Source organism: Lissotriton helveticus, chromosome 4_1 (genome assembly GCF_964261635.1).
Source record: "Lissotriton helveticus chromosome 4_1, aLisHel1.1, whole genome shotgun sequence".
NCBI lineage: Eukaryota > Metazoa > Chordata > Amphibia > Caudata > Salamandridae > Lissotriton > Lissotriton helveticus.
Window position 1 is genome coordinate 1,139,313,460 of NC_136063.1, and position 14,358 is coordinate 1,139,327,817.

The window sequence follows — 14,358 nt, forward strand, 5'->3', positions numbered from 1 at the left end:
CTTTTTTTTGGATGCATTATATAAAACTGCCAAAAATGTAATGTTGAGGCTGGTCACACCCTCTAATCCAAGAATTAAGGGCAAAGCGTTCTGGCTCAAGCTGGCTTGTTTCCAGCGGATCATGAGTGGGCTATCTGAATCTGGTTTCTGCATGATGAAATTGGAGGCGGGAGACCAGTCTAGAAATCAGTAGCCTCCCACCTGAATCAGGAAGGTTGGCATGCATGCTCAGGGCGCCTCCTCGCATTCAGCGGGCCGGGGGGGGCATCATTTTGTGTTATGCAACTGAAGAAGAGAATTGAATCAGAAAAAGGATCCACACTGCTTGCTAGCAATTCCACTTTCTCCAGATGGTAAATATTTGTCCCCTACTAAGATTTGAGATCGTAGTTTAGAGTCCTGTTCTGTCACATACATTTGAGGTAATGTCCTTTTTATATTCCTTTGTGAGCAGTTCTGCTCTTGAAAGTAGTGTTCACTTCCGCAGATCAGTTGGTTTTGAGAACCAGACCTATAACATATCACCTGCCCCGAGTTCTTTACTCTGGATTTCTATGTTCACTCAAATTCTGTTCAAACTTGACTGCATTGCTTTCCGTATAATGCTCTTCATCATGGCCACACGCTCACGTGGCTAGTACATTAGCTATTGCATGCATACTCCACTCATCATTTGGACATTCTGTGCTTGGCTTTGGGATTTCTCTTAAGAACAGTTACTGTACAAAATGGCTCCAGATTTTAACCTTTTGTCATAAGTGATATACCTAAAAATTAAAAAAATAAATCAAAATCATATTTTCTTTATTTTTGGTGTTTTATGTAGTTACTCCTTTTGCTGATATTTCACCACGTTAGTCTGTTGTTTTTTGCACAGTTTTGCTCTTACTGTCTTTTAATCTTGTACAAAGCTTTGTTATTTTCTCAGTGAGGTTGGCAGTTTTATAGGTATATGCCCATATGGGAGGATGGAACATAACATAAGAGAAGTAGCCCCATATTCACATCACATGGTTTCACATAATAACTGGGATGCCGGTGTCAGGCAGCAAGAGCTGGACCTTGGATGAATACAACAGAGTTAGCAAAATATCCACCAATCAAATTTCCTGATTCCTCATTGTAACCTAGCTGTAGCTGGCAAGATCTTATCCTTGGATGAAGTGAGATGTGTCTAGGTCACCATGTCACTTTTCATCAAGGCTTGTTGGATTATTTCATATCCCATTTGAGTGCCTTTTCCATTAATTGAGTCTGGTAAATAACAGTGGTGAGGCATAGCTTCTCTGAAAAATGTTTTTTCACTGTTTGTTGACTGGCAGACAATCTGGCTTCTTATATTATCCAAAAAGGTAGTAGCTAGCAGTACCTGCTAATAGCCTCATGTACATATTCCATTCACAAAAAGTGATCACAAATTTCACATTGACATTTTGCGAATTAAATAGTATTTTGCAAACCAACCGGTTCACAAAAGACTGAATCAAAGTGGAACACAGAATGACGTGCCTAGTTAATAATTATAAGGCAGATTGCAATTTTGGACCCCCTCCCCCCTGTGATTAGCTTGAGTGAGAAGGATGGTGGCCTGCAAGGGCCAACATACCACCATCCTTGGGATTGCATTCTAAAATGGATTCCATTTCTGAAAACATGAAGGGAGCATATCGAGGCTGCCAAAACGATGCCACAAGGGATCCCTTCATCCTCGCGGATAAGTTACTATCCCAACTCTCAAACTCTGGAGTTGGTAGCTCATGAATAGCTTGTATCCATAATTTCATTAGTAATCCATTGATGCATTCCTTTTCAATTGGAAATAAGAGAGTGAAGCTGCTTCCTATATGAAATTCAGAAAAAATAGCAAAAGTCCTTTCATGAGTTGGAAGAAATATTCTGACTAACAAAAGGGCTTTTGTACAGAAAGAAAACCCGTTTTGTGATAGTAACCCCTGTGCTTTTGCAAATTGTAGGATTTCTGATTACAAAAGGGCTTTCTATTTGAGGACTATCATTCTGAATTATGGTTTTGTCATTCCAGACTCAGGATCTATTTTAACATTTCGTACTTGCAGCCTAGTATTATGGTCAAACTGTACATGCTATAAGTTCTGAGCTCTTGCAATATCACTTCTTCCAAAATAATGTCAGGAAATGTAATATATGTAAAGGTACCTAGCTAAGCATAGCATCACTCATAACTTCATCACAGCCTTTATTAGACAGGCTTTGTGGCCTAGAATGTGAGACTCCGAATAGAAAGGATGTTCTTGTCAAGGGAAGAAGAGTTATTTGTCTATTCTAGATTGTGGATGGTACAGGCTTTACAAAGGTGGATTTCTGCATTGTACATCATTGTTGCCTGCACTAACTTGGTATTCTGGGCATTTGATTTTCCTTCAAAGCAATGAATTTACATTTTAGTGTATGCATCTGGAATATATTAACACTCAGAAGTGTGCTTTTTTCAGAGATATATTTTTGCATGTACACAGTTGATACAATAAAAAGACACCCTTTTTTTTTAAATCAAGATTTTACTTTTTATTTACAAAAGCATTTAATATAACTTACTTTTACGTCTATAGCAGAATACAGTGATTTAGAACACATACAGCTCATGCTTATATACAGACTAGCCAAAACGTGAACATCAAGAAAAAAAACTAATGAAAAAATCAACATTTTAAACATTTCAAGAATTATAACAATGTTAAACTGGAACAGTAATGAGAGCAACACAAGAGTTTGGAAGCATAATTATTCAAAGAGTAAAAGAAATATTTATTTAACGTTTTTGAATAATACGAAAGTCTATAAATGGCAGGAATTCCTCTGTAGAATAAAGTCCATAGAAATCATTGTCTCATGGGGCTTTGGAAAAGTCCTGTGTGTTGGCTAATGCGCTAGGAGTCTGGTGGGGCACATTACAAAGCCCCTAGGCCAGAGACTTCTGAAGAGAGCCTAAAATGTAGGAAAAACGAAGGGGTGGGGGAGTAAAAAACAGAAAAAAAGAAAAAGCAAAAAAACAAAATCTGCTCACCATTAAAAAAATAACACTTGAGTACAACCAGTTTCAGAACAGCATTTCAGTGCAAGCATCATAGTATCCTCACAAATGTTTACTTTAACTGTGATATTCAAGAAGGATTTACAGCAGTAGCCTAAAGCTGGTAAATATCTTGAGGCGCCTTTACATTATTTCCAGTTTGTCCTTATTTACTTGCAAAACCAATAAAACAAATCCAGTCTGCACAAGTGCAAATCAGAGGGACGGCCATTGTACAATTGATACAGTGTCCTTTTCAGTGCCAAGGTACTAAGGGATAAGCCTACAGAGTACAGAATATACATACAATAACACAAATATTTAGCCCTGTACAACACACTTTGAAATTCCTTGATGTCTTTTTTTCTGAAAAAGTATTGCATTTGGATCCTGTTCTTTCCTTTTCCTGTTATCTTCAGATAAAAAATCTCTTCAAAACAGTTCATTGACTTAAAGCTTTGTGTTAAAGGAGTGCAATGCGGATGGAGATGGGCAGAGTCATATGGGTCTGGATTCAGGAGTGGTGATGATGAAGAAATAAAGTGGATAACTATATGACATTACAATGCAAAACGCAAATGATAAAAATGGAAAGATGGGAATACAAAATAAAATGAGAGAAAAACTAGTTCCAACAGCTGTCAACCAAGAAGTACTTTTTTTTTTTACTACTGGCAATTTGACTTTTTATAATAATTCTCTGACAAGTTTATATTAAAGTTTATCTTATTTCTGTTTAGTTTTCTGTCTGTGATAGTTTGTCCTGTTAAAAAGTCTTTCAGGAAGATATGCAATAAAGCACCAATATATGTTGGAATCAGCTCCTATTTGTTACACTGATATTCACCACTAACTGGCAAACTACATGGACCTATAAGTGGAATACTGAAATGACTGTACTATATTTGTGGAGTGCCATGCCTAAAGAGGAGCACTATCATCCATCTCAATGTTGGGATTGGATAGCTTCTCGTGTTTTACAGGAAACCCCATTTGGGAGGAGCCTTCTCAGAGGATGGTTCTATTTTTACTTGGATGACAGCATGGCAGATAAGGGTTGTCGCACAGTACAAATTTTATGGTTCCTTTGTTAAAAATGTTCCTAATAAAGTATATTATTTTTGATTCTGTGAAATCAGTTAGCATATGCGCAGTTCGGTCTCAACTGCTTAGCATCCTGTTTTCTCATCGTGTTCCTCACTGAACCTCTTCAAACTACTAGTTGTCTTTTGATCAAAGGTGAGTAGACTTCTAATGGGTAAGAATGCGATAGAATGGGGTTGTGTTATCTGAAATAGGTGCAAAGGGGGAGCAGAAATTATCTGGAATGTTGTGACTGGACTGTTGCTGTCCTTGTGTCCACAAGAGTCATATTTTAGTATAGTGCATGGGGCAGTGGAAACTGGCTAAAAGTGAAATTATTCTGCAAAGTGCGAATCTCAGTCCCAATGAGTTGCATTTACAGACCCAGACCTTTATACCCTTATGTCCCCAAAGATCATTTGAAACGGCAAATCATCCTAAAATGTATGACTGAGATGGAAGCTGTGAAGCATACACAGATTAAAAAAACGTAAACTGGAGAAAAATGGGCTCATGGGCCACAGGTTTCAAAATCAATGGAGTAAAAAATTGCCAATGGAGTAAAAGAGTCTACTATAGCAAAATAGACAATTAGGAATTGTTGCTGTTTGCCAAGGCATATCTGATAAAGCACGGTGCAAACAGACATTTTTTACATAGAATAAAAAATCTAGCACTAAATTTGTGGAAAAGTCCAATATGTGTGCTAAAGATTGAAAATGGTGACAATAAAAAAGTGCAACATTTAATATTTGTATGCCCATTCTTTAGATAAATTCACACATATGTGGTCTATGTCCATCATAAAGTATTGCTAATGAGTATTTAGGGTGATACAAAAACAAGGCATTTGGGATCAATGGGCGGGGCACGAGGATGGCCAGATGAATTGGCTACACTGGCTGTTTGATCTATAGTAGTGCACTGTCCACTTCAAACAGACAGCTGGATGCAGTCACTGTGAATACAAAGGGGTGGAAGAAAGTTAACTTGTTTATGGAGGGAGCTACGTTTCCTCTCACCCAATGAGTCAGCAAGTGTAGAATCTTAGGACTCAACCTGTTATCATGTGGTGGATGGTGAGAGACAATATTTTTCATTTCTATCTTTCTGATAGATGGTTCCCATTTATAATATTCATTTCGATACATAAAAAACATTGCCAGGCTCAGAAATACATGGATAAATATTTGTGAACAGCAGCACAGCACCTCACGCTACAGTACACTCCAGTGATGAATGCTTGTGTTCAATAGTTGCGGTTTAGTGTATACAGAATGGAGCAACTTGTTAATGCCACATATTAGCTCTGAGTCCTTAAACTGCTTAATATCCTGAGCACCTGGACAGAAGTCATGTGTGTATCTTGTATGCTACAGGTTCTGAGTCCTTAAACTGCTTAATATCCTGAGTACCTGGACAGAAGTCATGTGTGTATCTTGTATGCTACAGGTTGGAATCAAATCTATCTCTCATCTTCTAATGTCCAATAACTATCTAAGTGGTTAAAATTAACATGTTATTGAGGCACAAGTAAAGCAACCAGTTTTTATTGTGAGATATATTCACAGTTAATACTATTTTTATGATTCCCAGGTAGAATATTTAGAAGAATCTATTAGATTAATTCTCTGTTCAGTAATTAGCAAACATTGAGCAAAATCTATTCAATACTTTTCCCCATTGCATTCTTGATGGCCACACTCCTCCTGTTACACTGTTTTTGTGCCACAACATTGTGCTGCTGATAGTACCATCATAAGCCTTGATTTGGCTTCTGTGAATCATGCTTCCGACAGGCTAATGTAAGAAGAGATGCATGTTAGATCACAATTGCATCCAGAATGACAGTGTGCTTGTAGTCTATAAAAGCAGTACAGCCACACATGTCAAGATCTTAGAGGGATTTATTTCATAAGTGCTATTTTATGGAATGTACAACTGTGATAGAGATGTCTGAAATTATCTGGAATGATCGCAAATGGATTAGGGGAAATGCTTACATGAATGTCACATTTAAAAACTTAAAACATTAAAGTAAACAGATCCATTTATCACCATAGTATGCCACTGTGTACGTTTCGCTTCACTGTGTTCATTTGAAAGAAGAACTCTTGGTGCAAATTAGCACACATTATTTGGAATAGTTTGTTCTTTTGCTGTGTTGCAAGGCTTATCTACTGTGATTATGAGTATCTTCCTACTTTGTAGTGTTCTTCAGTGGCTGGCTGTCTAGAACGATCAGTGGCTCTCATGAGTCTTTACTGTTGCTCCCAACGTCCTGTTGTGATTTTGTAAGCCTCTCTAAAATACTGCCAACTGCAGAGAAAAGGTAAAAAGAGCCTTCAGTGATAGGAGTGACCTTTGTGGCCCACTACCATCTTTCATCTCCAATCCAACTTGTTAGTTTTCTTGCACAACATTTTACAGTCATACAGTGGACAATGAGGTGGGAGAATACTAAAGGAATTCAATGGAAATTTCACAAACACGGGTGGGTTGTGTGACTGCTAGAAATCATGCCCAATGTTGGAGTTCATACAGGAAACAAATGGGGCACACTGTTGTTCTAATGAATAATGACGTCAGTTCAATACAAACGAGGCAGAAAATGCATGCTCATATCTTGCCAGCCCTACTGTTTGAGCCACAAATTAGCTTGTTCGTCTGAATACAATAGCTCATAGCGTGGGTGATACGGATTTTCACATCTAGTGGAATTCAGAACAACTGTCAGTTTTGAAAAATTGAGACACCAACTGATGGCTACAACGATGGAAACAGAGGTCTGTGTGATTCCTCAAATCATAAAACTGTTGAACAGCGTAAACCATGGAAGATTCTTGCAAAAGGTAACATTTGATGGCTTTGAGATCTTGACATAAGTATCTCACATTAGAAAGTAACCTTTTTCCGTATTGTGGCAAGAGACTATGTTGCCATTCTCGATCTTTAAAGGCCGAAAACAATGTATAAAACCTTCCTCAATGTAGCTTCTGCAGGCGTGCAATTCCATAGCTATTTGTAAGAGTTGTAGACATGTATTCCATCCTGCATAGTCAGCCACTAAGGTTGCCACGCTGTAATGGGATCAGCGTGTTTGACAATGTCTGCTTTAGAAAGGAAAAGGGCAGATACACAACCCTCGATGTGGGGTGTAAGGAATGAAAATGTGTTTCTTAAGGAAAGTCCTGCACATCTGCCAGAATGGAGAACAGTAAAACGGCATTCAGATGAAGTGCTGTTCAACCAAATGTTCTCATTTCAGTTCTGGAATGAAGGTTCTAACACTGCGTATCATGGACCATGTCTAATTCTTGCGGCACAACATTATAAGAATTAAATATTATGCTCTTATGATTATGCTCTTATTCGTTCAGAGCCCCATTAAGGATTGAGCCTTGGGGTTGATGCATTAAGCATGCCTCCCTATTGAATCAATTGATTTATATGAATCAGTGTGTTTTCTAAAATGATTATACTCTATTGAAATGCAAATAGATCAGAAGGCTACCCTTATATTCTTTCTTTTGCCTTCTTTCTTGCCTTACTGCCTATCTAGATCATTACTTGTGTCTGTTTTCTCAATTTCATGCCTTCTCAAGGGCAGGAATCAAACAATACTCCAAAGAGTTGTATTCTTTTGAAGAAACGGCCACTGGATGCGCTGCCCTAAGTGCCTATTCCACGCTGTCGAGAGCTATTGTTCAAACTGCCACACATTGGTCACTGCAAGACTAGATACAAACCAAATATTCTCATAATATAAATACATTTAAAATTTGCAACACCAAAGTATGAAATAGAACTTGGTTAAAATATCAAGAGAACTGGTGAGCAGTTACAATACTGGTATTTTCTACTGGCCCTAAAACAAAAGTTGTTGGAATAAATAAGGTTTTTACCCTTGTTGGGAAAATTATGTTTTAAGCAAAAACGCATATCTTCAAATCTTGCAACCACCCTAGTGTATTCCCATATGAAAGTGAGATTATAACCTTTGAAGGAAAAATCCCACTTTAAAAATTTCAAATATCAAGTGTTCGAGAGACAAACATGCCAGCTTGAATGGATGGATAACAATAAAGGATGTGTAAAAAGCTGTTGGAACTAGTTGCTATTTGATGTTAATAGTCATGGAAAATGGAAGACAATTCAGTAACGATGACTACTAGCCATTAAACAAAATAAAAAGCAAAAGATTATTTGCCATATTGTTTACTTGATTGCTACTGATCTACCATTAAATGTTGGTAGAGCTTGGAAAACTTGCATTGTTTAAAAGTTTTCTCATCCCTTCAATATGGAGCAAACTTCTGGCGATCAGATCTCTTAGCCCCACTCGCCGATGGGATTTTGGCAGTATAAGCAGATAAACTTCCCGTGGCCCCAGCGGCAGCTGCGGCATTTAGTGCCAGAAGTGGGACAGTTTTCATGCCAAGCAGACTGGAGACAGGAACAGCATAGTGGGTGGTCGGTAAAGTTGGTAAGGGAGGAGGGGAATTGACGCTGACTGTGGAGGCAGCTGCCGCTGCCGCCAGCATAGCCATTGAGGAAGGGGTGGAGGTAGGGGTGGTAGACTGAGAGAGGTTCATGTTGAGGTCAACAGGGGTCGTGACGGAAGCAGTCTGGGTGCTGAGTTTAGCCATCTCTAAGCTGCAAACAAAGAGAGGAAAACAGGAACAAACAGATTGGGAAAGGTCAAGCAAGGGGGCCACAGGAATAAACAGAGGTAGGGGGAGCAAACAGAAGGGAGGGGTTAAATTGGTTGAAAAAAGGTACACACATGAGAAGGGACAAAGAGAGAGAGAGAGAGAGAGAGATAGAAGAGAAAAAAGGGAAAAATGAGGGTCAAAGGAGGTACATGTTATGTGTTAAAGAAGAGAAATAACAAAAGGGTATTTCATGATTTGATGATGAAAACATTACTGAGATGCTTAAGTTTTCTATTCATAAATAATGGTTTCTAAGCACATCAATAAAATAAATAAAGCTAAGGAATGCAAAAAATGACAAAAGATGAATAGGCAAAAGAAAAACAAAGATAAACAAAAATAAGTATGACGTTCACACTCGCAGCACTGATATGTTTGCCTTTGAAAATCTCAACAGTGACATGTTAACTTTGGAAATTTCAGCCTCTTTGATATTTGTCATTTTTATATTGTTCGATACTGGAGAATGGCTAATGAACAGAAACTTGGCATTCTTACATATACTTATGTTTCTAATGTTAAATACCCATACCTACTTCTGAATAACACAAATACACTTACCATATGCTTTGCAAGGTAACATGATGAGGAATAATACCCAGCCTAGCCCAAATAAGATACTCTATCCCATTATTCCTTTTGCTGTACAGAAAGTAGTAATGGTTTTAGGAGTCCTTACAAATGTCTTCTGATCTGTTGGTGTACTGGAGCACCATGTGAGCTAAAAAGGCTTATAGCCAGGTTTAAGAAAATGCACTAAATTGTATGGTATGTATGTCCACCTCTTATTCTGAAACAAAACGCTCACTTCTGAAAATAGGTTTTTAGCATAAAAATACTAAAGAGGTTGCACAAACAATTCCCTGCTACCAGACATATGGAAAGAAAATGGCAATGGCCTTTTTATTTGCATACTTGCACTGTTTTATTTACAATTAAAACAAATGATGATGTCATAAATGGTGCTTTATTCTAGTTTGAGGAGGCAGACTGGACAATGGTGCTGCAGCACAACTGTCCTAAAACAACATGTGAGAAGTTTACTTTTTCGAAAGAAGGCTCACAAATTGTCTTGGAAATCATTTAGGTTCTTCCTACATACAGGCTGAGTTTTAATGCTCATCACGTAAGTCAGGTCTAGCCAACCTTGATCCATGAGGGTCGGAGACATACCAAATTTTGAGGGTAAACAGTCAATCTGTGGCTGAATCCAATGCACAATCATTGTATATAAAAGTATCTATTGTGTGTGCCCCAAATTGTTTGCATGAATCTGGCCCTTATGGACTAATGTTGGACACTAACACCCTTATTTATCAATGTATTTTCCCTTAGACACAGAATAAGTAAAACCCTTTGTTGCATAAAACCCTTAATGTTTTAATTGAATACTTTTTCGAAATGGCATGTTTTGAACGAACATATAATACATTTTGTTCATTGTAGTTGATATCTGCCAAATATTTTATTTTATGGAAACCAATTATGCAATGGCTAAACCTATGGGTAATAAAACACAGATGGGGGTTGAACCCTATCTTCCCCTCACCTCAAGTCCAAAACAAGTTCTGCTGTTCAAAGGTTCTAAAAGTCTTCACACATAGGAGAGGTATACTTTTTTTAGTTAAGGCCCTTGCTTGACACCTGCTAAATTTCCTTCTGTTATATTTAGGGAGCCATTCTTTACTGCACTTTTCCAGACCCATCAAGAAGTTCCATGTCAGGCTTGAGTAACTTATCCATGCCTTCTCATATTCTGTACATTCTGACACTTGTAGACTTGTTTTTCTAATTATCAATGCAGGACTCTTTTTCCCAGAATGCTAATACAAAATCAGACTTGAAAAATGCTGGATATGCTACTCACAACTGACATGTGCCAACTTTAGATCTCTTCCATTCCCAATTCTGTGAGACTTGGCCACTTACGTTACCATGTATTGTCGCATGTTTAAAATGTGTTTCCCTCCAATCTGTAAATGTCCTATCCGTGTTCAACTTAAAAAGAACAAGCAATCCACCGGCCAGGAAAAAACAAATCCAAGCAAAAATCTGATTGTTTAGATTAGTGGGTTAGAGCAGTCTATATAGCAGGCTGACGTTACTTTTCTTAGGCAGCATATTTGCGCCTCACAAACCAATCAACTGGATTATTAAATACCAATTCTCCAAGACTGAGCCGTCTTGGAAGAATTTGAAGAAATTGTATGCATTGCTAACCCAACCGACACACTAATAAGTGTTTTGTTTCAAAATTAAAAGAGGTGTTTCTATACAGTCAGCCCCTTAACTTGTAAAGTTGGAGTTTATGGAGCATATTTAAAATGAGAAGAAATAGATTTTACTAAATTAAGCCCACATAAATTTGAATCCAGCTCGAAGAGATCTTGTTGCTAGATTAAAGAGAAACTGAATTATTCCACAGGCACCCCGAAAAGGCTCCTCTTTCCAAATGATACTTCTGCAGATGTAGTGCAAGGATTTAAAATATTCTTAGGGCCAACAGCTTTTTCTATTCCCTGCACACTTCTGGTATGCACATCCTAAATTATCAATCATAGTTTTAAAACTTTTTTTTTGTAAATGCCTTTTCTCAATCAAAATATTTTATTTCGGAAAAATGTCAGTATAATCAACATGCGGTTCGCAAAGTTTCACACAGCATGCTGCGTGACTGAAGCGCCGGCATGTTTTGGTGAAGTGGCGCCTCGCAAGTATGCTGCCTTCATAGGATCAAACGGGACGACTGGAGCAGGCTCGAGTCCACTTGCTGCCTTTTGGCTTAAATGGATTAAATTGTCTCACCACAAAAAAACCTGGAAATGGGATTTGAAACCTTATAAATCAGATACCACAATTAAAACTGATCTTTGCATCTACATTTTTACAAGTAATTCAAAGGATTACACATCTAATGCAAAGTCAAAATAGGTGATGTTGAGGAGATATGGTTAGAAACCTACAATGCTTCATTCACATAAAATTCAGGTATTGAAAACATCTAAACATTTATTTAGTAGCCAATGACAACTACAGTAGAGATGGAACTAGTTTTCATATGTTTTGATGGAAATGCCACCATTAGCACTTCGCTTTGGGGGCTATATTAAAACACATTGTACTACTGTGTGTTATCAAAAACAAGTTACTTACCTTTGGTAATGTTCTTTTATGTGGCTATGATAGTTCCCACAGATTCCTTACTAGAATCCTCTTTCCCATGCACCCGACTGGATGTGCAAAAAATTTCCGATGTTCAATCAGTGATATCACTGCATCCATTATTAGCAGTGCCATCTTGCAACATCACCAGATGTGAGAAAAAGGATTTATATATGGCTCAATGTACTTGCAATGTTGGTGCCAGTTCCATCCTTTTTCCATGCCCCCATGAAAGCTAAAGATGAAAAAGACAGAGCCATAAAGGAAGGGAGACAAAAATAATAATCATCAATCATACCTAATGAAGAGGGGAAAATAGAAGGCACCGAGAAATCTGAAGGAGCTGTCATGTCCATCAAAAAGAACTTTAACAAAGGTAAATAACTGGTTTTCTAATGATATTAGCTCCTGCAGATTCCTTATTTTAACAACTCAGAAAGCATCCAAAAGGAAGTGGGTTGAGGAATTCAAGTATGATCATTGGAAAAACAACTGAAATCCTGCTCTTACAATTATGATTGATTTTAATCCTCCGCATTAAAATCAACAGTGTATACAGAAAGCGTACATCGGACGCCAGATAGCTGCTCTGCATGTGGATTGCTGACCCATCAAGAGAGCCTAAGCAGCAGCTACACCTTTGGTAGAATGAGCACAGAATTCTTCAGTAGGAGTTTTTCATGCCAAATCATTATAGTGCTAAATCACTAAAGGAGGCTGTCTAGGAATATTCTGCTTCCTGACTGGTTTAGCAAGGCGGTATCTTCAAAACCCACAAAGAGTTTATAATCAACGCTAACAGATTTAGTTGACTCTGAGTGTCAAGTCTGTGTATTCTTACTTCCCCCTTGAATGGGTGAAGACCAGGGATGAACTATGCTGTGGAAATAACCTGAGACGTGGAACTCATTACCAGATTTTGGCAAAAATAATGGTTTCCCTCCAGCATCACTTGGTCGTCAGAAAATAGATTGTGTGGTATAAAAAAAAAAGGATAGAAAGCATGGTGGCCACTGAGGTGGCTAGGCAAAGTTATGGTCAACAGAAACAACCAATTATTAAAGTGAGAAATTATGGAGAACATCAATGTAAGAGCTCCAATGGAGTCCACATCACAACTGTAAGTCCCAAGTTCAGGTTCCACAGTGGAATGCTGAAAGGGACTGGAGGAAACCTATTCTGAAACCCTTTCAGTAAAATTGACAACTTACATGGAGAACCTTGACCAAGCAAGTGATAACCTCACCCTTAAGCGTACCAGTATTAAGGGCTTTTTGGCCAAAGAAACATACAAATTGAGAAAATGAACAGAGAAAATGAAGAGTCTATGCATGTAGAAGATTCAGTGAAATATTGTGCCAGGAGGCAACAAATATACCTTCTACCAGAGTTGGCCACATGGTGGAAGTCTTCTGGCTCCTAGAAGAGTTTCCAGAAATTCCAGTGAGTGAATCACAGAAGCCAGGAGCTAGGTTCTCATGTTCCTTCCAAGAAGGCAAAGGGCTCTGCAGTTTAGAATGCAGAAGGCTATCTTGATTCCCCAGCAACAAATTGTCCATCTGCACATGGTACCATGGTGGTACACAACTCAATTGCAGCAGGTCAGGGTACCTTGTTCTGCATGCCTAATCAGGGGTGATCAATGTCTCTATTACTTAATAGAAAGGGACCTTTAGGATACCCTCTGAAGAAGATGAAAAGGAGGACATGTTTAATACATGCAGAACATCCCAGCCAGGAGAAAATGCCTATTAAACGTTGCTTCTCAAAGGATACTCTCATGAGCAAAATATGGGATGCTTCTTGTTCTGTGCTGGGGCAAACATATCTACTTCTGGGAAACCCACTGCCATGGAGATTTGATCCAATTCTTACTAATGAAACTCCCACTCATCACTGACACACTAGGAAATTCACCTTCATGTTCCTCTTCTCCATTAGCTGAGCTGCTATTGCTTTTGGCTCTACATTGGGCTGTTTGTTCAAATAAAACAAAATTATAAAATTGTCAATTAGAAGCTGAACATCATTCCTTTGCATTTAAGGTAGAAACACTTTTAAAGCCAACCCCATTGCTCCCATTTCCACTAGATTAGATGAATCTGACAGAGTGTCTCCTGAGATGACCAACGTGCAACAAATGTTAATTTAGTTATGTGGCCTCTCCAACCAGGTTGTGAAGAGTCCATCATCAGTGTGCCCTGAGACTAGGACATCTGAAATTGTTCTCCTTACTTAAAATGAACCAAGGTACACCAGCATTGTAAAGAGCAGATTAAAGACAAACACATGTAGGTAAGATCCTTTAGGTAAAATGTTCTGATGACACCTCAACACCCATTTGAGTCA

The 14,358-nt window shown here is 38.2% G+C and overlaps 1 protein-coding gene across 4 annotated transcripts in view; it reads right to left on the reverse strand.

Moving 5' to 3' along the window:
• Window positions 1-2,523: 2,523 nt before the first annotated feature.
• Window positions 2,524-14,358, reverse strand: part of LOC144829031 (poly(rC)-binding protein 3-like) — a 335,139-nt gene continuing 323,304 nt past the window's right edge. Inside the window, exons 16-17 of one of the 4 annotated variants that reach the window (XM_078687747.1) lie at window positions 5,548-6,451; window positions 2,524-5,474 (exon numbers count right to left, since the gene is read on the reverse strand). In XM_078687747.1, the coding sequence (XP_078543873.1) occupies window positions 6,394-6,451 (58 nt within the window). In that variant the 3' untranslated portion in view covers window positions 2,524-5,474; window positions 5,548-6,393. Of the gene's footprint in view, window positions 5,475-5,547; window positions 8,789-10,406; window positions 11,664-14,358 lie in introns of those variants that run through there. The other 3 variants (XM_078687746.1, XM_078687748.1, XM_078687749.1) reach the window with 3 other exon arrangements.